Source organism: Actinia tenebrosa, unplaced genomic scaffold (assembly GCF_029948245.1).
Source record: "Actinia tenebrosa isolate PJP-AT-01 unplaced genomic scaffold, QUT_ActTen_1.0 PGA_scaffold14__42_contigs__length_11649687, whole genome shotgun sequence".
Taxonomy (NCBI): domain Eukaryota; kingdom Metazoa; phylum Cnidaria; class Anthozoa; order Actiniaria; family Actiniidae; genus Actinia; species Actinia tenebrosa.
Window position 1 is genome coordinate 1,852,545 of NW_028292574.1, and position 25,606 is coordinate 1,878,150.

General features: G+C 35.3%; 2 protein-coding genes across 3 annotated transcripts; one reads left to right on the top strand and one right to left on the bottom strand.

Annotated features, from left to right (window-relative positions):
- Window positions 1–3: 3 nt before the first annotated feature.
- LOC148911172 (uncharacterized) lies at window positions 4–2,588 on the bottom strand. Of its 2 annotated transcripts, XM_089029965.1 has the most exons (4): window positions 2,296–2,588; window positions 1,902–2,095; window positions 1,610–1,773; window positions 4–1,418 (listed from the first exon to the last, which is right to left on the bottom strand). In XM_089029965.1, exons 1-4 carry the CDS (start codon window positions 2,309–2,311, stop codon window positions 236–238), a joined length of 1,557 nt encoding a protein of 518 aa, XP_088886091.1. In that variant the 5' UTR covers window positions 2,312–2,588; the 3' UTR covers window positions 4–235. The 2 variants fall into 2 exon arrangements, with proteins under 2 accessions (XP_088886091.1, XP_088886090.1); XM_089029964.1 differs by lacking the exon at window positions 2,296–2,588 and having other exon boundaries at window positions 1,902–2,255.
- A 4,925-nt stretch (window positions 2,589–7,513) lies between these two features.
- Window positions 7,514–17,324, top strand: LOC116297177 (uncharacterized). Its single transcript, XM_089029904.1, has 14 exons — window positions 7,514–7,769; window positions 9,598–9,768; window positions 10,070–10,240; window positions 10,544–10,714; window positions 11,018–11,188; window positions 11,495–11,665; window positions 11,802–11,972; window positions 12,050–12,159; window positions 12,535–12,593; window positions 13,140–13,282; window positions 14,076–14,381; window positions 14,524–14,817; window positions 16,195–16,500; window positions 17,077–17,324. Exons 1-14 carry the CDS (start codon window positions 7,514–7,516, stop codon window positions 17,196–17,198), a joined length of 2,622 nt encoding a protein of 873 aa, XP_088886030.1. The 3' UTR covers window positions 17,199–17,324.
- Window positions 17,325–25,606: the final 8,282 nt, after the last annotated feature.

Genomic DNA, 25,606 nt, shown 5'->3' on the forward strand with positions numbered 1-25,606 from the left:
TCATAATCTTAATTTATTTTTTATTATATTTATATCATATTAGTATTATATTTATTTGTGCTATTTAGATTTTGTGTTTGTTCATTAGTTTTTTTTTTTGAGTTTTCATTTACAAACAAATTGAAATAGTTACAAAAAGCAATCCAAGACACATGATAAACCAACCTGCATTAAAGATTATCTAATGGGTTATGTAAGCCACATTAATCATACATTCACCAACTTCTTACAGACACTATGCCTCATTATTACCATTGGATAAAATAAGTGGGCCTTGAAAATTTGTAAGGAGGCAGGCTACAGTATATAACTGATTGACTGAACCTAAAGTGGACAATGGCACATCTGAATCAAAAAAGTGGTACTCTTTGACTCTTCTTATTGCCCTCTCGACATGAATTCTAAGACTTGCTAGTGTCTTTGTTTTTTGAACATCTGCGGCAGAGAATTGTTCCTGACTTTCAAGAAACGGAGGAATATTTAACTCTACCCGCTTCTCCCTAAGTAAATCTTCAATGTCAAACCCTTTGTCTGCCATGACTGAATCACCAGGTTCTAACAAATCTAGAATGCCGCTGCACCTTGTGATTTCCTTATCACTAATCCCCCCTGTGTAAAGGCTAGAAACGAAGCTAATAGCTCCATTAGGGGTAATGCCTATCAAACCCTTGAGTGTAGTATTACTCTTATAACTAGAATAAAGCTGCGACTGAAGTAGTAGGGAGGTAGGTGTTTGAACAAAAATCTCTGTACAATCTAAAATGACACGTGTGCTTGCATAAAGCTTTTTAAAACCTTCTGGCATAAACCTATCAACATCTTGCCTTGAAGGCCAGATCACTTGACTACCAAGAAGAAAATACAAAAAATTAGTCCATGTGATCAATTTCCTGCAAACTGATGATTTATGTATTCGGAACCTATGAGCTAAATCCTGTCCGAATAGACCTAGTTTGAGGCGTACACAAAACATAAACAATTCATCCACAAGAAGCATATTTCTTGAGTCTGGTCTACTTTCTCTTTCTCCAGAGGCATAACAATATGTCATTTGTGCAGCACATGGCTGCAAAAACTTAAAAAAGAACTGAATATGTAAATAGGATGGGAAACCTGTATAAAATCTTATGATCTCATTGTCTGTGCCAAATCTCTCAAGCCCAAATTTATTAAGTGCTAATTGTTCTGCAGCTTGCCTCTTAATGTCCTCAATTTCTTTTGCAGCTTCAACTTTAACCCTTTTTATTTCAGTGAGGGCAGCTGCAGTTTCATTTCTACTTTGTTCAAGTTGCTTTTGTGCATCTTGGAACTGTGCTCTGAGTGACTGGACTTGTGCTTGTAGGTCATCCATGCTGAAGGTTGTAGAAGTGCTGGGACTATTATCTTCATTGTCATCACTTTCATCTGTCTGAGTGTCTCTGTAAAAAGGTTTTGAAATTATGATGACACTCAGTTCACACTCAGTTCACACTAAATAAAAAATTATAAAAGACTAAATTATTAAAATTATAAAATTATTTTGGTTTAAACCAAAATAAACATCAAGTACAATTCCATCAGTCAAGTCTAAATGAAATGTATTGAAGTAGAAATATGTGATATTCATTACCTATCTACTTGTCGAATTATCTTTCTTCTTGCTTTGGATTTGGTTGACCAGTCAAAGATTGATGGTACAGCTTCTCTTTTTAGCAACTGACGTCCAGAATCAGTGGGAGGATTGTAATCTTCCTCAGTGAAGTGTTTTGAGCACACTCTGGTACTTTTGTTAACCTATTATAAATCAAATGTCCTTTTAATAACAATGTAACTGTATTCAACTATTTTTATCTTCATTACAGTTTTTTAAAGATCCACAGGCAATTCGTATTGTGCATTGATATTGTTAGATTCCTATATACCTTGAAGTGTGGGCCCACATCTCTTCGTATCTTCACCAGCCATTCCTTTTTCAATTGCTCATCCCTTGCACGGCCTGGTAAGCGGTGAAACTTTAAATCAGGATGATATCGAGAATCTCCGTTACACAAGGGAACACAACAATGGTACGAAGAATTTTTCTTGGTATGTGATGGCTCGTCGGGAGTTCTAACATCTACAGCGAATATATGTAAACATGGGTTAGTCTTGACTTTAGACGTGGAATCACTCTCACAAAAAATAAACAAATCGTCCATTAAAATGCCGTCCAATTACAATCGATCACCATTCACAATCTAAACTGTTATTTTAGAGATTTTAGAAGTCCAATAATTGAAAAGAAACCAAAAAAAAGGAGAGTTTTGAAGTACATACCTTGCGAAGTCGCCATGTTTTTCAGCCGTCGAGCGGGCCGGCGGTGACAATTTTTTCGCGATAACGCGAAGAATATCGTTACTTCGAACCAAAAATCGAGTCCAAAGGAGAGAATTTAAGATTATCTTACTGTGTTTGTAGATAGGGCAAAAGGATTAAGCGTTTTGAACGATGAAACTATCGTATAAAACCACGCGTGCTTGACCTATTACAACTTTTGTTTACTGGAAGGCTTGCTCTCCAGTTTTGTGTTGCTAAGCGGTATCCAAGCACGTGACCACTAGCTGCAAAGGGCCTATTGGATCACCGTAAAGAGTTTTGTGAAACTGACGTTTCGGACGTTAGTCCTTCGTCGGAGTAAGTGATATCTTCACTTAGTAGAATGTACGGGATTTTAGACACCGGATAAATCCTGATATTTCATCGATATCTATATGATAAAGTGCATTCACCTTCAACTGTGTTAGCCTAATTCATCACATTTGTCTAGGACTTTCATATTCACCTTGTTCTAGTTTCAATTACCTTCATCTATGTTTATTGGCCTCCACCTGGGTTTATTAGTAGTTTTTTCATTCACCTTCATCTGGGTTCATAAGCCTTCATCCGCCTTCTCCTGTGTTCATTTACCTTCATTTGGGTTTATTAGCCTTCATTTGAGTTCCATATTAGCCTGCATCCACCTCATCTGGGTTCATTGGCATTCATCTCATGGGTTTATTAGCCCTCATCTGGTCTCATTACCCTTCATCTGGGCTCATTTGCCTTCATCTGGGTTCATCTGGATTCATTAGCCTTCATCTGAATTCATTAGCCTTCATCTGGATTCATTAGCCTTCATCTGAATTCATTAGCCTTCATCTGGATTCATTAGCCTTCATCTGGATTCATTAGCCTTCATCTGGATTCATTAGCCTTCATCTGAATTCATTAGCCTTCATCTGGATTCATTAGTCTTCATCTAAATTCATTAGCCTTCATCTGAATTCATTAGCCTTCATCTGGATTCATTAGCCTTCATCTGGATTCATTAGCCTTCATCTGGATTCATTAGCCTTCATCTGAATTCATAAGCCTTCATCTGGATTCATTAGCCTTCATCTAAGTTCATTAGCCTTCATCTGGATTCATTAGCCTTCATCTGGATTCATTAGCCTTCATCTGGATTCATTAGCCTTCATCTGAATTCATAAGCCTTCATCTGAATTCATAAGCCTTCATCTGGATTCATTAGCCTTCATCTAAGTTCATTAGCCTTCATCTAAGTTCATTAGCCTTCATCTAACTTCATTAGCCTTCATCTGGATTCATTAGCCTTCATCTGGATTCATAAGCCTTCATCTGGATTCATTAGCCTTCATCTAAGTTCATTAGCCTTCATCTGGATTCATTAGCCTTCATCTGGATTCATTAGCCTTCATCTGGATTCATTAGCCTTCATCTGGATTCATTAGCCTTCATCTGGGTTCATTAGCCTTCATCTGGATTCATTAGCCTTCATCTGGGCTCATTTGCCTTCATCTGGCTTCATAAGCTTTCACTCATCTGCATCTGGCTTAATTAGTCTCCAGTTGGTTTGGTTAGCCTTCATTCAGCTTCATCTAGGGTCATTTTAGCCTTCATCCACCTTCATCTGCAGGGTTCACCATTTTTGTTTTTGCACTAGATGCTCTTCAAATAAATCAATTTGTAGGATTTATAGCGATTGAAATAAGGTACCATAGCAATATTGGTAGTTGTAATGGTTCAGAGTATGAAACAAAACTTTTAATGGCGTATTTATTCTGATATATATTACGAAGCATTTTTATTTTAATCATCTCAAATAAATATTATGCGGCTCAAAAATATCGCTTTTGATTCATTAGGAGGAAAAACGTCGCAAAATGGTCCAAAACCCAAGGATTTTCTGAGGGAGGACTGGGGGAGTTAATCAAAAATCGCAAAATTTTCAAATCAAAAAGAGAAAAATTTAAATTTTGTCTTGAATAGAATAATTACTTATGAAAGGGAAATGTCTAAACTGTGTAAGTTCAATGCTTATAATCATATGCACAGAAAAATGTGCTGTTAAAAAGATTGACTTACCTCAAACTGATTACTGGTATACATGGTTATACTCATGGGAAAAATTTAGGGACTGTTCATTAATTATGCCTTGGGGGGGAGGGCTGGAGAAAAAGTAGGGGGCTTATTGAAAAAAAATCACACAAAGAATTGGAGCTTTAATAGCATTTGCTGACTTAAGGGGGGGTTGAAACAAATATTTAATATTAGTACTCTGGCTATTGCAAAAAAGCTAAATTTGTCACAGCGTTCAGTCGAAAATGGCGATATCAGTTTGCCAGCCACAAGTCTGATAGCAACACTAATCTAGATTTGCTCCATTGGGATCCCTGTGTGTTAAATGCCTGAGCATGCAATACTTGTGTTCAGCGGGGATCCCCAATCAAGTACTTGTTCAAGAAAGATGGCGCCAGGAACTGTACTGAATAACGATTAGTCTATATTTTATTTAGCGATCGAGTGCTTACCTTTGGATCGTCTTGGGTGGTGTTATTTTTCAAATTATCAACATCCCAAAAGGTAAGATTTTTTAAGTATCGATCCTTTTTATTTATATCATGGTTGATATTATTTTCGATGTTTTTTGTTTGTTTTTTTAAAACAAACGGCTAACATACAAAATGAAATGGCTTACCATAAACCACGAAACGAAACGAAACGAAACGAAACAATAAAATGCGAAACGAAGATTTCGCATTTTACAGATCTTTAAAATGCGAAACCGTCATTTCGCATTTTACAGATGTGTAAAATGCGAAACGATAGACTGTAACCCGAGGCTTTGCGATCTCATGTTTAACTGTAAGCTTACTCACGAAATTAGATGAAAACTGTGTAGCTCCATGTCTTAGAAAATTAGAGATTACTTTGAATCTCAGTGGGAAGAACAGTGTAAACTTTCCACGTACCAAAAGCCTAAAATTTATAAACTATATTGAAATACTTCAACTCCTGTTGTTGTGGCGCCATTTTGAATGCACAGGGACCCCAATCGAATCATAATATATGACACCAGAGAAAAAATTTAGCGCCAAAGGTTTTACTTTTGAACTTATTTCAATGAGGTAAGAAAAGTATGGCGTTTAAAATTCTTTGAAGCGTTTTCCTTATGTTTTGCCGTCGAGTTATAACAGTTTGGTGCGTCTGGTGCTGAATAACAGCTGTACTAGAAAAATGTCATTAGCATGAATATCACTTTGAGTATCAATTTTGACTTAACCACATGTTTATGTTAGTTATGCATAGTTTGTGCTGCATGCTTTTCTGAGAAAAAAAAACTAGAAATAAATTGAATCCTTTTCTCGCTTTTCTTCTTGTGGGCCTACTTTGTGCTGTCATATATTATGATTCGATTGGGGTCCCTGTGCATTCAAAATGGCGCCACAACAACAGGAGTTGAAGTATTTCAATATAGTTTATAAATTTTAGGCTTTTGGTACGTGGAAAGTTTACACTGTTCTTCCCACTGAGATTCAAAGTAATCTCTAATTTTCTAAGACATGGAGCTACACAGTTTTCATCTAATTTCGTGAGTAAGCTTACAGTTAAACATGAGATCGCAAAGCCTCAGGTTACAGTCTGTCGTTTCGCATTTTACACATCTGTAAAATGCGAAATGACGGTTTCGCATTTTAAAGATCTGTAAAATGCGAAATCTTCGTTTCGCATTTTATTGTTTCGTTTCGTTTCGTTTCGTGGTTTATGGTAAGCCAAATGAAATAATGTGACTATACCTAATGCATTCTGCAACGGATTTCAAAAATGCGCCAGTATCTGCCCAAATTCTAACAAAATTGAATGTCCGCGTGAGATACCAAGGTGCAATATTGAAAACTGTTTCACTCATCTGAATCACTTTATTATATCATTACTCTAAAATCCTATGTAAGCAACTATTGTATTATTTTCAAATTCTGTTTCCTGTCCAAATTAAAGATTATTTTGGATCGTTTCAATTCGCATTCTTTTGAGGGAAAACTATGACTTATGGGATCAGTCTAGTATAGTTTGGGATGATATAATTAATCTGCAATGGGGGCTTTGCACCATCACGTGATGGCAGCCATGACAGGAGACAGCAACAATTGAATCTGGTTTAATCTGGTTTACACAAGAAAGAATTCAGTTTCCCAGGGGAGAAAGACTCTATTGTTATGCCTCCTGTCATGGCTGCCATCACGTGATGGTGCAAAGCCTCTATAGGACTACATGTCTGTCCAATTTGGAAATAATTAAATTCAAAAAATTCCTCTGACTGCCAAATTGGTCTCAGCCTATCAGCCTCTTCCAATGTTGTCAGTTCTCTGAATTTTTTTCATCCAACTATTTCCAAATTGGACAGCATGTAGTCCTATTACATATACTAATCTAAGTGTCTAGTCATTCTAGCACTTTTGCACTAATTGGAGACTTTTTTCCAGTCATACGCACAACCACTACACTCAATTCATGGCTTTCACCTATGTCATCAAAAATTTTCCGAGGACTCTTTTTTAAGACACAGCTTACATTTAAGCTGAAACAGCAAAAAAACTACATATCTCAGCCAAATTCCAAGCTAAAAGAAGTCAGTTTAGATACGGAGATAAGATGCTGATCATTAAGTTGAAATGTATGTGTCCGCCATCTTTTTTCAAATCACGAAGGTTGAAAATCACTTTTATATTGCAACCACTTCAATGTTTTTATAACAATAATAATCAAAATAAAATTAACAATCATCTACTAAGTTAAAAACGTAGTATTTCAATTGATGGTTTTCACAGCCACCATGTTGGATGAATTTGACAAAAGATTTGTCATTAGTCTCCTTTGTTATGTCATCCAACATGGCAGCCGTGTGTTTTGTTAATTATTTAATTATCTTGGGAATGACTGAAAACCAGCAATAGAATTTCCCTATTTCTAATGCTTTGAAAATGTGTGACAGAATTGCGTGACAGAATTTGATTCGTAATAAATCGAAATCCAAACATCGAATAACACAAAGTTTTTTTTTGTAAAGCTAAATTTTCTTATAACGGTATAACATCACATTCAACAAACAGTTACGTGGAGCCAAGAATATTCTTTACACAAAACGCTCAACTGAGAACCCTTAGCTAACCCCTCTTAGCATAGGAGGAAACAACACATCAAACTCAATTCATATATGGTGTCCACAGGGCTAGAAGTAGAATCTGTGGAAGACAATGGAGGAAACACCATTGTCAATACAAGTTGCAATGATTCAGTTATCAGTAATACAACAGTGGAGCATTTCGATAGTTTTATTGATGATGGTTCAAGAACTCTCCAATGGTGGCATAATTGCTCAGCTGGTGCTTTATGCAAAAGCTTTCTAGCTCCTTGTGTTGACCTCCAGACGGACAAGAGCGGAGTGCAGCACTGTTTGAGAGCAATAAAAGGTAATAACAATGTGATGAATAATGTTTAAATAATTAACATTTAAATATTGAAAAAAGAGAAAGTTAAAAAAATGAACATCCACTAAATATGCATGTAGTTGCATACAAATGTTGAATGGTCTCTTTCCTCCTTATTTATCTGATGCCTTTAACATAATAATTATTAATGCTAGAAGTAGAAATAATATACTTTATTATATAATTACCAATGAAATATCTATTTTTCTCTATTTCGAAAAATTGATATCTTCACATGTGAAAATAACATGTTATTTTCACGTGTGAAAATAACACCATTGCGATGGCTATTCAAAAATACACGGAAAGAATTGCCTGAAAAAGCCAAAACATACTTCATTGATAATTATGTAATAAACAGAATATTACGTGGGCGCTTGGAGATACGAAATTTATCTTCGAGTGTTGAAAATCTCTCACTCGTTTGCTGCACTCACTTGTGAGAGATCTTTTCAACACTCGAAGATAAATTTTGTATCTCCAAGCGCCCATGTAATATCCTCTATGTCACATTTCTAAGGTCATACACCAATTCAGCAGAAAGATTGTTAAACTATTTAACTGTCTTCCCTCAAATGTGTGGTTAGCATAACCATTATCATTATTATATATTAATTATAATAATATATAATAATCTTTATATATACAGTGGAACCCCATTAATAAGGACACCGTTGGGACGGACAAAACTGTTCTTATCAACGGGGTGTCCCTATTAACCGAAGTGTCAGAAAAACAGCTGAAAACACATTTTTAACCATTTATTTTTACTGTACTGTAAATCTTGAACTACAGTGGTCAATATAACAGCCTAAACTGGAACAAAAAATGCATTACTGTATAAGAACTACATTTGCATTTACTGCATTGTATTGTATAATTTAATGTAAAGACTTCTGTGATATTTGTTTGTTTACTGTTTTCTTTTTACTGTACTGCAGACTTGCAGCTACAATGTTCATTACAACAGCCTAAACTGAAACAAAACTGTACATTGAAACATTACTGTACAAGCACTACACCATTTCTGTACTGTACTGTACTGTGCTGTATAATTTCATTTAAAGAAATCTGTGAGTGTTTTCCTGAACAGAGTTCAAAATACTGGGATTGAACCAAGCTTAATTGAACATCTCTTAAAATCCGGCTAAAATCGAGCGTTATCTATTTCATTATGATGTAATAGCAAACTATACTGCAATGATCAGTGTGTTGTCTGTTGATATGCAAGAAACTGACAATATAATCCGTATTCAGCTCATTATATCAATAAGCAAATACAGTAAAGAAGTCTTCAAATTTCAAGTGTCCTTAATGCGGGTTGTTTATGTATGCAAAACTGTCATTCAGGTCCTGGGTCCTAGAAATGTGTCCTTTGTACTTATTAACGGGTGTCCTTATAAAGCGGGTTAATTTAACAGAAAATGTATGGAGCTTTCGTTGGGACTTTGAAACGTGTCCTTAATAACGAGGTGTCATTATTAAGCGGGTGTCCATAGAGCGGGGTTCCTGACTGTACTTCCTTGGATATAAACAATTCCTGGGAAACCAGTTTACATTGTGACAGTCATCGAACCTGTTCACAAAACTCTACGGAATAGTCTTGAGATCTTGTAGACCAAAATATCGTGAATGTTTTTGAACTGTTTTTTAGTTCTTTGATAGTAAAATCCAAAAACTCTTTGCTTACTTACCTAAGATAAAATGGCTGCCATTTTTTCCCTCAATTTGCTTCAAATTTTGCTTCAAATTTTCTTTAAATTTTCATGATAGAAATCTGTCATCTTATTGCCTTTTTATCCCGTTTCAGTCGATGGTAACTTTTCTGAGTGGAGCAACTGGACAAGATGCTCTGTATCATGTGGCAATGGTACGCAAAAACGTAACCGTAGCTTTTCTAAACCAACACCGGCATATGGTGGTAACAATTGCACTGGCAATCATTCTGAGATACGTTACTGCACCCAACCACATTGCCCTGGTAGGTGTTTTAGATGTTTGTTTACTACTTAATGTTTTGTTGTTTTAGGTTGTCTGCAGCTGAATCCAAAAAAAGAAGGAAAAAAATATCATCAGTCAATGTTTTGACTAAACAATGTTTTCACCCAAAACAAAAGAAAACAAAAGAGAAAAAAGGGGACAAAATGAAACAAAACAAAGAGAAAATTAAAAAAAAAGGAAAGGAAAGACAATACAAAATATAATCTTTACTTTTGTTATAACAGTTAATGGCAGGTATTCCTTGTAGTGCTTGATAACAATTGTTTTTTATTCTGCTACAGTCGATGGTAACTTTTCTGAGTGGAGCAACTGGACAAGATGCTCTGTATCGTGTGGCAATGGTACACAAGAACGTAACCGTAGCTGTTCTAAACCAACACCAGCATATGGTGGTAACAATTGCACTGGCAATCATTCTGAGATACGTTACTGCACCCAACCACATTGCCCTGGTAGGTGTTTTAGATATTTGTTTACTACTTAATGTTTTGTTGTTTTAGGTTGTCTGCAGCTGAATCCAAAAAAAGAAGGAAAAAAATATCATCAGTCAATGTTTTGACAAAATGATGTTTTCACCCAAAACAAAAGAAAACAAAAGAGAAAAAAGGGGACAAAATGAAACAAAACAAAGAGAAAATAAAGAAAAAAAGGAAAGGAAAGACAATGCAAAATATAATCTTTACTTTTGTTATAACAGTTAATGGCAGGTATTCCTTGTAGTGCTTGATAACAATATTGTTTTTTATTCTGTACAGTCGATGGTAACTTTTCTGAGTGGAACAACTGGACAAGATGCTCTGTATCGTGTGGCAATGGTACACAAGAACGTAACCGTAGCTGTTCTAAGCCAACACCGGCATATGGTGGTAACAATTGCACTGGCAATCATATTGAGATACGTTACTGCACCCAACTGGATTGCCCTGGTAGGTGTTTTAGATATTTGTTTACTACTTAATGTTTTGTTGTTTTAGGTTGTCTGCAGCTGAATCCAAAAAAAGAAGGAAAAAAATATCATCAGTCAATGTTTTGACAAAACGATGTTTTCACCCAAAACAAAAGAAAACAAAAGAGAAAAAAGGGACAAAATGAAACAAAACGAAGAGAAAATTTAAAAAAAAAAAGGAAAGGAAAGACAATACAAAATATAATCTTTACTTTTGTTATAACAGTTAATGGCAGGTATTCCTTGTAGTGCTTGATAACAATTGTTTTTTATTCTGTTACAGTCGATGGTAACTTTTCTGAGTGGAGCAACTGGACAAGATGCTCTGTATCGTGTGGCAATGGTACACAAGAACGTAACCGTAGCTGTTCTAAACCAACACCGGCATTTGGTGGTAACAATTGCACTGGCAATCATTCTGAGATACGTTACTGCACCCAACCGCATTGCCCTGGTAGGTGTTTTAGATGTTTGTTTACTACTTAATGTTTTGTTGTTTTAGGTTGTCTGCAGCTGAATCCAAAAAAAGAAGGAAAAAAATATCATCAGTCAATGTTTTGACAAAATGATGTTTTCACCCAAAACAAAAGAAAACAAAAGAGAAAAAAGGGGACAAAATGAAACAAAACAAAGAGAAAATTAAAAAAAAAAAAAGGAAAGGAAAGACAATACAAAATATAATCTTTACTTTTGTTATAACAGTTAATGGCAGGTATTCCTTGTAGTGCTTGACAACAATATTGTTTTTTATTCTGTACAGTCGATGGTAACTTTTCTGAGTGGAACAACTGGACAAGATGCTCTGTATCGTGTGGCAATGGTACACAAGAACGTAACCGTAGCTGTTCTAAGCCAACACCGGCATATGGTGGTAACAATTGCATTGGCAATCATTCTGAGATACGTTACTGCACCCAACCGCATTGCCCTGGTAGGTAATTTATTAGATACTTGTTTTGTTTATAATGTTTTGTAGTTTTATGTTGTCTGCAACTGCATCCAACAAAGAAGGAAAAAAAATAGTCATACAGTTAACCTAACAGTGGCTTTTTTTTTTGTTATTCAAGTCGATGGAAACTGGACTTCATGGTCTGCTTGGTCTGTCTGTAGCAAACCCTGTGAATCTGGCTCCCAAAACAGCACTAGGACATGTAGCAACCCAGCTCCACAACATGGAGGGAAGGAATGTAAAGGAGCAAGGAACAGATCAAGATTGTGTAACACTTTTGCCTGCATAGGTATAGTATAAAAGATTTCTTATTAATAGCAATGGCGATATAAATTATCAAATCAAAATGTAATTTTTTAATCGCAGCTGCTGAGGTAACGGTTTTGGTTCGCTTTCCTGATGAAAACTGGGATGAAGACTTGAAGGACTTGAGCAGTGATGCAAGTCTGCTTCTCAAAGAAAAGATTCTAAAAAACGTGAGTTTATTATATAAACATGTCTTTGATTTATCAACCCTTTGGGAGGATACAGTAGCTGGTCTATTCATATTCAAGGGAATTGGAAGAGTGTATTCTTAGGTGGTAAAGTGATAGAATAAAAGTGCTCTGCATAAGTTATTGCCAAATGCTGTACCATGTAATCTGGATACCTTTTGTTCTAGATAAAGAAAAAACTGGATTATTTCTTAGTTATTCTAGGACTAAAATGGTTATAAAAGGAGGGATTCTCTGCCTTCATAGTAATTGGCTCATTCATACCAACAGCTGAGGTTGTTAAGGATTTTTGTTTGTCTTGGTATGTCAAACTATGCACATGTATGATCAAAAAAATTCTTATTAACATTTTGATAGTTAAAGAAGATATATAGTGGAGAGAATCCTGTATTAAAGATTGAAGTTCACTCTTTCAGGTATGTATGAACTTACGCTAGCTATAATAGAGAATATGATTTCAATAATTTACTTATGCCACTGACAGACTGAACTTACGCTATATAATGAATGCAAGATATCAATATGGTAACTGACTGACTGACTGACTGACTGACTGACTGACTGACTGACTGACTGACTGACTGACTGACTGACTGACTGACTGACTGACTGACTGCGCTAGAGGTGAATCCATGATTTAAAAAAGGGGGGTTCCAAAATGGCCACCAAGTATGAAAGAACTGGTGCGATTTGCTCCACGTGCAGGGGGGTTACAATTTTATTATAGACTCACAAAGTGGAGTTTCATGGAGGCGACACCCCTGGATCTGCCCCTGCTGATTGACTGTTCATTTTTGACAGATTCCTGATTGACTGACATCGGACTGACAGACAGATTGACTGATTACCTGACCAAATAAAGAATATTTGCTTCCTTGATATCTTATATAATTATAGTTGAAAACTGATTTGTTATAGTTAGAAAAAAAGCTCTATTAAATCTTAAAATGTTGTATTTTTAGCAAAGGCAGTGTTGTTTCCAACTTCACCATCATTTATAGCACCATGGAATCCTTGCAGCTCATCATACTACAAGAATGGATCGAGAAAGAGGGTTTCCTCGATGTGATGCCTGTACAAACTACTTACATTAAAACATCTAAAGGTAAAGCCAAACTCTAAGTAAAACCATGTGACCTTTTCAACAATAAATGGGGCGATTTTTTTCAAAATCATCTGGATTGTCAGAATATTAATATTCACTTTGAAAACACATTTTTATTTGGTAAAACTAAAGTTCAGCGAATAATAATAATAGCTAGAACACTAAATGGAATCTACACAAAATGCAACTATGATGAAACATATCATCAATAAGTCATATTTTAGTGTGTACGGGATTGAATGGCATGTCAGTCCCGACAGGAACCATCTGACTCTCAATTTCACTAAACTTAAAATTTCATGTGACGGTGCCGAATCTAATGCATATGAATTTATACCAATAGGTTTTGATCTTTTGCATGTATCAGTGGTTTTGGTTGCTAAATGAATTGTCTCATAAGACTAAAGAGGAAATTACTGATTAGATTTGGTACATGTGAAATTCCTCGTTTATACCAGGGGCCTTAGTCTTGTAACTAATTTCTAAGGCTGTAATGGAAGTAATAGAGTCTTATAATTATATTCCTTTTGTCTTCTTCATCAGTGAGAGGAAATAGATTGGAAAGTAGTTTAAAATAGCCCACTTCTTAGTTGGGATGCTTCACTTGTCACGTACAAAGGTTTCAATGCGAGAGGCTTTGTGCATAATGCTCAGTGATACGTGACAGGAGAAAAGAATAAAAATTTAATTTCGCACATAGCCTTGAAACAGAAACCTTTGTGCATGACAAGTGAAGCAGATCTTAGAAGTGGGCTATTGAAACAACAACCTTGATAGACTTTTTGATTTGCAGTTCCAAGTTCCAGCCCACGAGTACAAAGCATCAAAAGCCATAACTCTACCTCAATCTCTCTATCATGGTCTTCCATCTCATCCATCCATTTGCATGGCTTAACATTGAAAAGCTACAGAATATATTACAAAGAAAGTGGAGGGCATTACACACCAGACCAAATGAAAGCAGTGACACCAGATAGGGAAGAAACCATTGTTGATGGGTTGAAGAAATACAGCATATACTCTTTTAGGGTTCTAGCCTACACAGAGAATGGTAACGGAATCTCCAGTGACCCCGTTAATATCAGGACAAGAGAAGATGGTAACGAGACCCTTAAATTATTGTCTTAATTAAGCATTAGTAACTTGGTTGATGAACTTGCTTCTTCTTCTTCTTCTTCTTCTTCTTCTTCTTACCTTTTTGATAGACAATTTCATATTACATTATTTTTATTCATTCTCAGTTCCTTCTGCTCCTCCATCTGATGTCAGTGCAACAGCGGTCAGCTCAACAGCCGTGATTGTTCAATGGGATTACATTGACCCTGCATTCAGAAATGGTATCATGATTGGTTACAATGTCACGATATCCAATATGAAATCTGGTGAGACAAGCTTCAAAACTCACCTACCAGATGAAGTTTATGCGTTATTTGAGAATTTAGATCCTTTCTCCCAGTATTTAGTCGAGATCTGTGGATTGACGGCGCAAGGCTGCGGCATCAAGGGTGGAGACATTGTCAGGATGCCTGAGGATGGTAAGTAAAACAAGAGTCACCTTGTAGTCAAGATCTTTTTTAGCTTCAGCTTTTTTTTCTTGTTTTAAATTCTGCAGACAGTTTAACAATAACAAATTATTTCTTGTAATCACTTTCTTGTATTTCTTGTAATACCTCACATTTATTTTGAACAATGCTGCGGCTAAAAACTAGAAAATGGAGTTCTGCAGAAGAGATGTGTAAGGCATATTTTTCAAAGAGGGTCCTGAAGGTGGGTCCTAATCCCATTTTCCAGTTCCCATTTTAACCAAATCTCATAGTTTCAGCCTATATTTTGCTTGAATCACAATCTCATTCCCATTCCCATTTTGTGATAGTTTCAAGTTTCAAGTTTATCTTACAAAAGAATGTCTATATTTATACAATTTATCACCCTCCCGCAAATAGCACTAAACTAATCTAGGTGGGAGGCGATATATTACATTAAATAAATATTTGAAGATTTACAAATAAATAAAGATAAATATTAAATGAAAAACTAACAGTTTAATTACAATAAAGAAACCAAAAGGGAAACAAAGAGAAAAAGGAAAATGATACTAACCAATGATTGAAGATCAAGAAATAATAATTTATAAATAGCCGCATTATATAAAGACTCAGTCTGAGACGTTCAAAGCATAATCTAGTCTGTCTACAATAGAGGAAGTGTCAACATAGCTATCTTCTCTTTACGTAATGTAAACTTAAACTTCTTCTAGGTATCTTATTCCATAACCTAGCTTCAAATCTTGAAAACGAATTTTTTTGCACTTCAAAATGATATTTCTTAATGTAGAAATTTTCTGATGATGAGAATCTTGTTCACATCTTGAGTGAAAACTCGAAGCAAGGGTAAATTGATTTAGAATATTAGGAGGTGCAAGCCTATTTTCAATATCATGCATTAACTGGGTGACCAATTCATAGTAGAGGAAATTAATAGGGAGTGTATTAGCTCTGATAAAAAGAGGAAGGGCATGTTGGTCCTATCAGTGAAGTACATTAATTAATGTGATAGTCTTTTGTTTGTTTGTTAATCCCATCCTAAGTGCATAAACTGATTTTCCCAGCCAAAAAAGGTGAATCCCAGCTTCTGGACCCTTCAGGACCCTCTTCAAATGACGACAAGAAGTCCCTATAGTTTCAGGTTGAAGTTTGCTAAACATGATCACCTCACCTCCATTTACAAACCCACAAATTTAATTCCATTTACAAATACTGTCAAGAAATTTATTTTATTTATTTTTGATTATAACTTTAATTAATTTTCAACTTAACGGGACAGGATATGGTTACAGGGCTGATGCCCCAATTGGTTAACAACACCCCATATACCCCTTAATTAAACGCTTGTTACCTTTTCGTTTATTTTAGCGCCGTCCAAGCCGCCATTTAATGCATTAGTAACGAATTTATCGAGTTCCACTGAATTAATGATTTCCTGGGAACCTCCTCCAGCGGAAAGCTTAGGCGGTATCCTACAAGGGTATACTTTAAGATACAAAAAAAAGACGACATCAGGAACACCTTTGGAAGATGACACTTCTTTTGATGTCAAGATGCTGGGACCGTCTCTCCGTAAATATACTTTAACGAACATGGTGCCACATTCGGTGTACGAGATAGGAATAGCTGCAAGAACTGGTGCTGGTTCGGGTCCCTTTGCTGTAATATACGGAGGTAGGGCAAACTGATATTAAAGACCTTTATTGGAAAACGAACTTGCTTGGTACCGCAGCACAAACCTTAAACTGCAATTCGACGTTAGCCGTTTTCTGCCTAACTTTCGCCATTTACATAGCAAGGCATCTCTGCTAATCATTGAATTACTTCTTAAACATGATTAGCATGAAGTCTACCTTTTTGAGGACTTTTACATTTTGTTAAGGTTACCCTGTTTGGTAATTAATATTTATTGATAGTGATAAACTATTAATGTAGCCAAATAAAAAGATGTAAAGTTCAAGTTTTATTAAGAAAGGGTGACAGGTTACAATCAAATCACAACTGACAAAGGTGTGGTCGTCTCTAATTAACGGTTCTAGATAAGATAGCATTCATCCGAAACCACTGATAAGGTGTTAGAGTTAACACCTTTTACACCAGATACTTTTGTATCCTTAGTAAAGCATGGTGCTGATCTTATAAACCAGATTGACTAGACACTTGTAGACGTCTATTATAGCTAATGAGCAACCTGCACTCAGGCTGCCAGTCTTTGGAATTCCTCACAAAGCATTGTTTTTTTTCTTGTAGAAACCTGCCGATGTCCAAGAATTATCAATACCAACTACTGGTTCCTTGCTCCATACCTTTATAAAACAGAAGATGGAAAGCTCAACGGTATCTTTGCTCAGATCATACCTACTGTAACATGATCAAATGGGCATGCGGAGACTGTAAGAATGGTCACGGTGAAACAGTTGTTGATCTTGTGAATGATGCTGTTGGCTTATCGGCGGGGAAAAAAAGCATGATAGACGTAATTGGGAATGTCCATAATGGAGCGCAAGTCAGCTTTCCAATCAATGGGAATAAATATATGAATAGAGTGAGTACTGCTTTTGGTGGTGAGTGTGTTATTGTAACAGAGTGTGGTGTTGTTAAGAAAAAGATAGACAATTTAAGGACATTTAAGTTTAAGGGGCACATCGGAGTGACTGCCTCTTCCTACATTATGCCAATGCACAGGAATCCTTGTGTAATTGTAATCTTATCTAGACTTGCATTTTCCAGGTATTTGGAGACCAGCCGTTTGTGTCTGTGGTAGAATCTCCAGGAATTGTTTTCCTCACACTACCACAACCAGCTGACTCAGCAGCACGGATTATAATCAAATCCTTTACAACCACATTTCCTTTATTACTGTTTTCCTTCACTTTAATATTTTTGTCTGGGTTTGTTGTGTGGTTATTGGTAAGTCGTTCTCACACTTATATGCTCCTTTTTAATGACTTCCATTTTATATATAATTTAAAATATAAAAATATGATTGGATTAATTATTTACTCCATGGTGGACAGAAGCCTAAAAGAGGTTTTGCAACTCGTGGAGGGAGGGAATAAAGTTTTGGCAACTTGTGCCTTTTTTACCATTTACCTCTCTCATAAATGTTATAAATGTTTTTTTAACACAATAAAAAAGAATGACAAGTTTTTTTGGGGAGTAATCAGGAAAAAATCTTTTTTAAATACTAAATAATAATTTAAAAAATTATAAATTAAAATTACATTTAAAAAATTACTATAATTCTGTTTGGATATATATTTTAATTAACAATAAAAAATAATATTTCTTTTGTTTTGGGAATATATATTCAGTGATTTTTAATTTATGTACTGCAATAAATGTAATTAGCTTATGGCTTAAGATGCATTTTATAATTATAAACAATTTATCTACACCTATCTATTGCATTTTTAGGATGCTAAAACTGAGGGAAGTGGTTTTCCGCGATCTTTCATTAAAGGAGTTTTAGAAGGAATGTGGTGGTCATTTATTTCTATGACAACTGTTGGGTAAGTGATAATTACTTCAGAATCCTCATATTGCTCTTTCCAGAATCCTGGCTCTTTCTTGTTCTTGCAAGGCACCTGAAGCATGAAAGACAATAAAGCAATAGCTGCAAAGGATAATGAATTTGGAGCTAAACAATATCCTGGGACAGGGATCTAGGAGCCAGGAGGGTTATACAAAACTTCTTTTATTCAATACAGCTTCATAAGAATACAAAATAAATCTTTTTTATTTATACAAAGTAGGGAAGCTAAGAGCTTGTGGGGCCGTGTATCCTCCATACACACTCCTTACTACATTTTAGAATATTCTATACACACAACTCTCAACTCACATTTTGATTTTTACGGAAAGAGAAAACTGGAGAAACCAGAGAAAACCCTTGTAGCATAGGAGAGAACAACACATCAAACAAACTCAATAAGCCTGAAGCAAGATGACGTTTTACCCCTGACTCTATGTCATAATAGTTTTTTAAATTCTTTCATATTAAAATTTTTGATTCCTTAGAGAATACAGGAACAATAGTCATAATTAAAGAACAAAAGCAAAAAACGTCATCTTGCTACAGGCTTATTCACATATTATTATGGCGACCGCAGGGCTCAAACCAGTGACCCGTTGATTCACAGCGGTAAAAGACAACGCGTTAGCCGCGAACGCCACCCATGCTACCTGTACATCTTTACTTTAATCCCCCCCCCCCCCAGTAAAAATTATGCTCCTACCTTCCTGTGCAAAACAAAAAAAAATAACCCAGAATACACTCTAAATAAAGCTTGCTACACCTAGAAAGACCCAGAATCCTTTTTACTTATTTCTTTTTTATTTCATAATAACAGCTATGGCGACAGAACTCCAAAGAGTGTTGCATCTAGGATTTTTTCCATTTTCTGGATGCTAAGTGGTTTGATTATAATTTCACTTTATGTTGGTGCTGTAACTACCACCTTAACAGTTGTCACCATGGATAAAAAACAAATGATCTATGGAACTCAGGTTAGTATTTCTTTTATTAGTGCAACAATAAAATTTAAATTATATCAAAAAAAACACTTTAAGGAAATGAAAAATTAAACAGTAAAACAAACATGGCTCTAATAGTGAACGACGAGGTAAAATTTGCATTGTTTCTTCATAGATTGCAGCAATACAAAATTCATCGGAACATCGTATTGGCATACTGAGGAATGGCAAAGTAAATCAGGGTGAGTTAAGATCCATCCATCCATCCATTTGCCTAATTTGCTCTAGTCATGATCATAGCAAGAGGGGTACTGTAGCTGGACTAGAATTCTCGTTTTCTTTTTATAACTTCATTTTTCATGAGTGATCAATTAAACTGTAATGATCATAAAAGACACTAACTACAGCCATTTTATTAAGTTCGACAGTATCATTCAGTGGAGGACATCCGCAAGGCTCTCGTTACACATGAGGTTGAAGGGGCTATTTTAGATACCTATGTTGTAGCAAACGAAAGCAAAAGTTTTACTGATGTTGGTATTGAATTTACCAAATTGATAGATTTGTCCTTTGGATATGGCATAGCACTGTCTGCTATAGCCGCTTCAATCGAGAAGGATTGTCGAGCGTTTTTGAAGCTTCACGAGGGGGAAATATCAAACCTGATTGACAGGCTGACTGAAAAATTGAAGGTTTGAAAGCAAAATGTTTGTCTTGTTGTGCATTACCTTTGTTTGTCTTTTTATTAAACTTCTAAAGGGTCTGGTTGTATAAAGCATGGAGAGAGCTATCCAATGGAAAAATTCTTATCCGGCCCAGTGGATCATGAGTTGACGCTGTTATCCAATAAATGTATCCAATGGGTAGCTCTATCCAACAGCACCCTTTGTTCAATCGCCGGCTCAGCAATTGAGCCCATAGTTAAAGTGCCTATGACCCCTAACTCAATGTTTTCAGTATTGATTCTACATGAAGTTAAAAGCTAAATAGTAAAATATCTTTATATGATTTGAGTGATGCATCTTGGAGATATCAAGGTTTATACTTCCATTATGTTAATGAGTGTGATGTCCTAGTAGGCATTTGCGTTTATTTTTCATCATTTTTAGATAGAAACACTGATTACAATGAGAAAACAAATTTGCAATAACCTTTCTATAAACCCTGAGTAAGATAATTATGTTTTATACAGGATATTTTACTTCCCCAGTAAATTTTCGTATATTTAATAATGCCTACTATGACATCACATAGGCACATTATACAGTAATGATGAAAAGGTAAATTATACACCGTGAAAAGATGAAAAAACTTTGAAAAAACTGACCTTCGTCCGAAACGTCAGTAAGTTTTTTCAAGGTTTTTTCATCTTTTCACGGTGTATAATTTACCTTTTCATCATTACTGTTTCATTAGAAACACCGACGCAGCTCACACTAGTTTTTAGCTAGTTATATCTTTTTAGGCACATTATAGGCACTTTAAGTAATGGATCTAGAGAATTTATGAATATATATATATTTGGTGAATATTTTGTTTCATGTAAACTGTCCTATTATGATTTTAGATTTAGATTTAGACTTATAGAATTTATGAATATATATTGTTATATTTAAGATGCATTTGTTCATATTCACATGTGAGTTTGCGCCATATAAGTATTACTTGATTATTTCTTTTTTATATCGCCACGAGACAAGATAAATACAAGTATATATATATACATATATACATATGAATTCATATATAAATAAAATAAATTTCGATATATTGGGTGCATCATGGGTAATTTTCAATTTTAAAAATACGTTTTAATAAAGGTTCAAAAAATCATTAATAATTAATGAGCATTTAGACCTATAAGGTCCTTCAAATACATTACGTGCATGGATCTTTATACTTCATAATAGCTCAACGTGAATATCTTTTATTTTATAAAGATTTTGAAATCTTTATTAATGGACCAAAAGAGTACAAGAGCATGTCACGAATAAGGACCCTAGATGCTCATTAATTATTCATGCTTTTTTGAAGCAGTTCAATAAACTTGCAGATCAGGTTTTATCAGGTCTAAAACACTCCTGTTCATTTATTAAACTATACGTAATGTTTTTTTCTATTGACTACCTTTGTGCACTGAAATACGCATTGTTTGATCTTCGATTTCAGACGCCAACAGAAAGCTCAGCTGTCAGGAAGACTTCGGGTTTATTTGACTCGAATTCTATTCCTTATAATAACACCATTTTGATTGTGGGATCCTTACTTTGCTTTGCCGTGGTTGTCGGACTCACATGGCAATGTATTTGTAAGAGAAAGGCAAAGAACAGTAAGTACGAAACACTGTATAGTAAAAGCAACTGTTCTATTTGGGAATAAGTGGGAATGGGGGCTGGTCGTCGTTCATCAATCGCTACTTACGAACCTGTGGCTTTTGTTTCATGGTCATTGGCATATGTTTTCTGTAGGGGTATGTGCAGCTGGATAGGGTATGGTTTTCGGCCTTGCTCTCTTACAGAGGGTATACATTTTACCGGAAATTGTCTTAAACAGGATTATAATTTTGACACAATATCGTAAGTTTCATGTTTTTGGGTGTCTTAGACAGAGTACCACTTCATAAAAAAAACATTATTCGGTCCTGACAAAGTTTATCAGATCCTTGACGGCTTTGCTATCAAACTCCTATATAACACTGAGTGAGATGCGTTCCTCATAAAGGGTATACAATTTCTTGTGTGTCTTGAATAGGGTCTTGAATAATGTCTTGAATAGGGTATGGATTTTTCATTCTGAAGTGTCATTAAATAGGGTCACGGTTTTTTAGCCTCTGGCGGCACATTCCTATCCAAAACGGGGAGGATTAACCCCCCCCCCCCCCACACACACACTCACCCTTCTCTTTCTTCTTAAATTATAAAATTGTCTTGAATGGGGGGCTAACATGAAAATACAAAAGAAATGCAACAAATCACATCAAGACAAAGTGTGATTTCTTTAAGGTGCTGACACACGGTGCAACATTGCACGCAACATTGCAAGCAACAAATTTGAATCGGGGTGACACATTGCAACAAAATCACGCAACATCTCTTGTGTCAGCCTGCTATGTTAAGATATTTGGTCAGCAGTTATAAATTTGGTGCAAGCTGATTGGCTGAAAATTTCAAAATGTTGCAAGTAATGTTGCAGCCATGTTCACACGATGAAATTTGTTGCGCGCAATGTTGCAAGAGTAGAGCGCGATTCAACTTCAGATTTGTTGCATTCAATGTTGCGTGCAACAAGTCAATTTTGTGGTAGACACGCTGCAACAGTCCTGTTGCGTGCAATGTTGCACCGTGTGTCAGCACCTTCATTGTTTCCATGTTAACCTCACATCCACGATACTTTTGATTAGTGTGGGGTCCATTGGGAATGAAAAGAAATGTTCTAAACAAGATCTTCCACTGACAAAGCTCCATCTATAATTTTGCAGAAATACACCCGTACGATGCAATGTACAAAAATGAAGTAGCGCAATTGAGGAAAATCGTCGACGAATTTGTCAGGAATATGAAAGCAAATACAGAATGTTTGAGAAAAGCACACAGAGAAGACATAAAAAAGCTAATACAGCTCGAGAAAGAAAAGAAAAAACGTCAAAGAGAGGAAACCGGCCAAGAAAGACCACAGGTAGTCCAATCATGTTAAAAGAAATTGTATGGCGATACTTAAAAAACCTTAATAAAATCGTCCAAATGTAAAATAAATTGAAGAATTTTTAGCTGACCTTTGAAACGTAGTACCTCTTTTGCCTTGTTTACTTAGATTTCGGATATACTAAATTTTCTTTCTTAACTTTTTTCTTTTTCACATTTTGACGAGGTTTTTAAGCATCACTATTAGCATTAATAGCATTAATATGACACCACAGGAACCTAGCTTGGGCTACCTGTGGAAAAAACCAAAGTTTACTAATGAGCCCTTTGCAGCTCAGTAATCACGTACTGATTAATTCACTGAGAGAAAATGAATGAACATCTTGTTTTCCATGGGTGAATTCAAGAGAATATTCTCTTGGTGAAATATACTAGTGAGCAAAATAAATTTCTACAACCCGTTTCAAAAGATCATAATAAAACTGCGTCTTGTGACACACTGGTTACACATCGTTTCATTCAGTTCTTTACAAAGTAGCTAAAAAAGAATCTCCAATTTAAAATAAAAAATTAGCTCAACAGTACAGCCACGTAACCGTTAACTGCAAAGGGCCTATTGGATACTAGCTTCGTAAGTAATGTAATCGTATAGTCGCAATCGTAATCTTAAAGGTACGACGCAAGCAGAATCGTAAGCATCGCTTCCTTGTTATTTTCGAATAGATTCCTGCCAGCTTCGAAATATTCAAAGCTGAGAGAGAAAGTTTTTTACGCAACGATTGATCACTGTCTTTTTTTCTTCCTTTTATCAGACTTGAAACGTTTCCATTTTTCTGCTTTTAATCATGAACGTTTTGAGAGTCCTTGTCCGCATTTCAGTTCTTTTTATATAAGTGTATGTATTTGGTTATTTTTATTTCTTTGTTATTTAAAAAATAACAAGGACAACAACAAAAAATAAGTCACTAGTATAATATTTGTTTTCAACAAGTAAAACACTTCAAAGAAAAGTATTTGACGGATACAACTTTTGCCCCAAAGCTTCAGTGCAAACAGAAGTATTAATCAGAAGCTTGGATTTTTTTAATGTGCTGACCGTTTTTGAAAAATTCCACCTTCAACAATTTACAAAAAATTCTAACAAAAGGCAACTCACTCAAAAAATTTTTGAAGGTGGAATTTTTCAATAAAGGTGCACCTTTACAAGTAATTTCCGGCGTCGTAGGAGTCAAATGGCTAACATAATGTACATAAGAACTGAACTTGTATGATCTTGATTACAATTTAAAATAAATAGTATAGCTATGAGTGGTGTTTTGAAAATTCGAGGGCTTATGCTTTTATTATCAAACTGCTTATTAATAGAGAAAGGTGTTTAGTGATAAAATTACAAAATTCTTGAAATAATCGTATCGGCTGAACCTTGTGTACATGCAGAAAGTGATTTTCCTCATTCATGGAATTGTTCATAATTCCTGCAATTAAGGGACTCTTTTCCCCGAGTTCCTTTTGGCTAGAGACCAATGATAAATCATTTCTATACTACTGTCCTAGCTTAGCTTAGTCCAAGCTACTAAATAATTTTATCATAAAAGAAACAGTGAGTAGACTAGTAGAGGTTGAATATTTGTTATTTCCAATATTTTTGTTGGGGTCTATTTGACTAAGTATCAGTATACACTGACTATACTTAACATTCTTTAACGGTCTGAGGAAAGTCACTCTACTCGCAATAACGTGTGTGTATATATATATATATATAATTTAGCTCCTATTTCTAGCCCAATATATTGTAATATAAAGTGCACGTCATATATCCTTTAAGGCAAAACCAAAGATGTAAATAAATGTCAAATTTGATTGACTGAACAGCAAAACAATGATTTCAAGTCGAGGTTCATCATGACTTGATGAATAAAATAATAAAGTTTGGTCTTGACATAGTTAATGGAGCAGAATGGTTGGGAAACCCATTGTTCTATGTTTTTGTTCAACTTTATCCATTGTTATATGACATTGACGGTGCACAGAAAAGGAAAAGTTTCTCCATTTGTTCATAGTATTCGGGAATATAAAAGTTTTTAACCCTAAAAAACGTTCTAAAATAATTAATCCTATATGATTAATACAAATTGTTTATTGAAAAGGAAATTGCCTTTTTTCGTGCTTTCTTATTCATCATCTAGTAACTTAACTGTATCTGCGCAGAAATATTTATCCGCATAGTTTGTGGTCATCGAATGAAAGTTTTCACTTTCAAAATTTTCGTACATGAAAATAATAAGGAAATGAGCATTTTCAGCCATACTTACTTTGGTTCATTGTGCACCCTCAGTATCACGTGATGGTACGGTTCAACATCAAACTCAAAACAATAGCTTTGTTCTTTGGAGTTTCCAAACCATTCCGCTCCATTAACTATGGTCTTGACTTCTAACCACTGTTAGTTTGGTGGCATGGAAAAGGTATATTGTAGCTATCAGTTGTGCAAAATAGTAAATGTATAGCATTGGAGGAGTAGAACATTGCAAACTACAAAAAGCAAACACCTCTAGAGGGTCCTGAAAAGGAAAAATGGGAGCTTGCATTTCATGTTTTGTGGGCTGGGAAAATGGGATTGTGTGTACTGGGAATGGACTATGGAATTTGGTCAAAATGGGGGC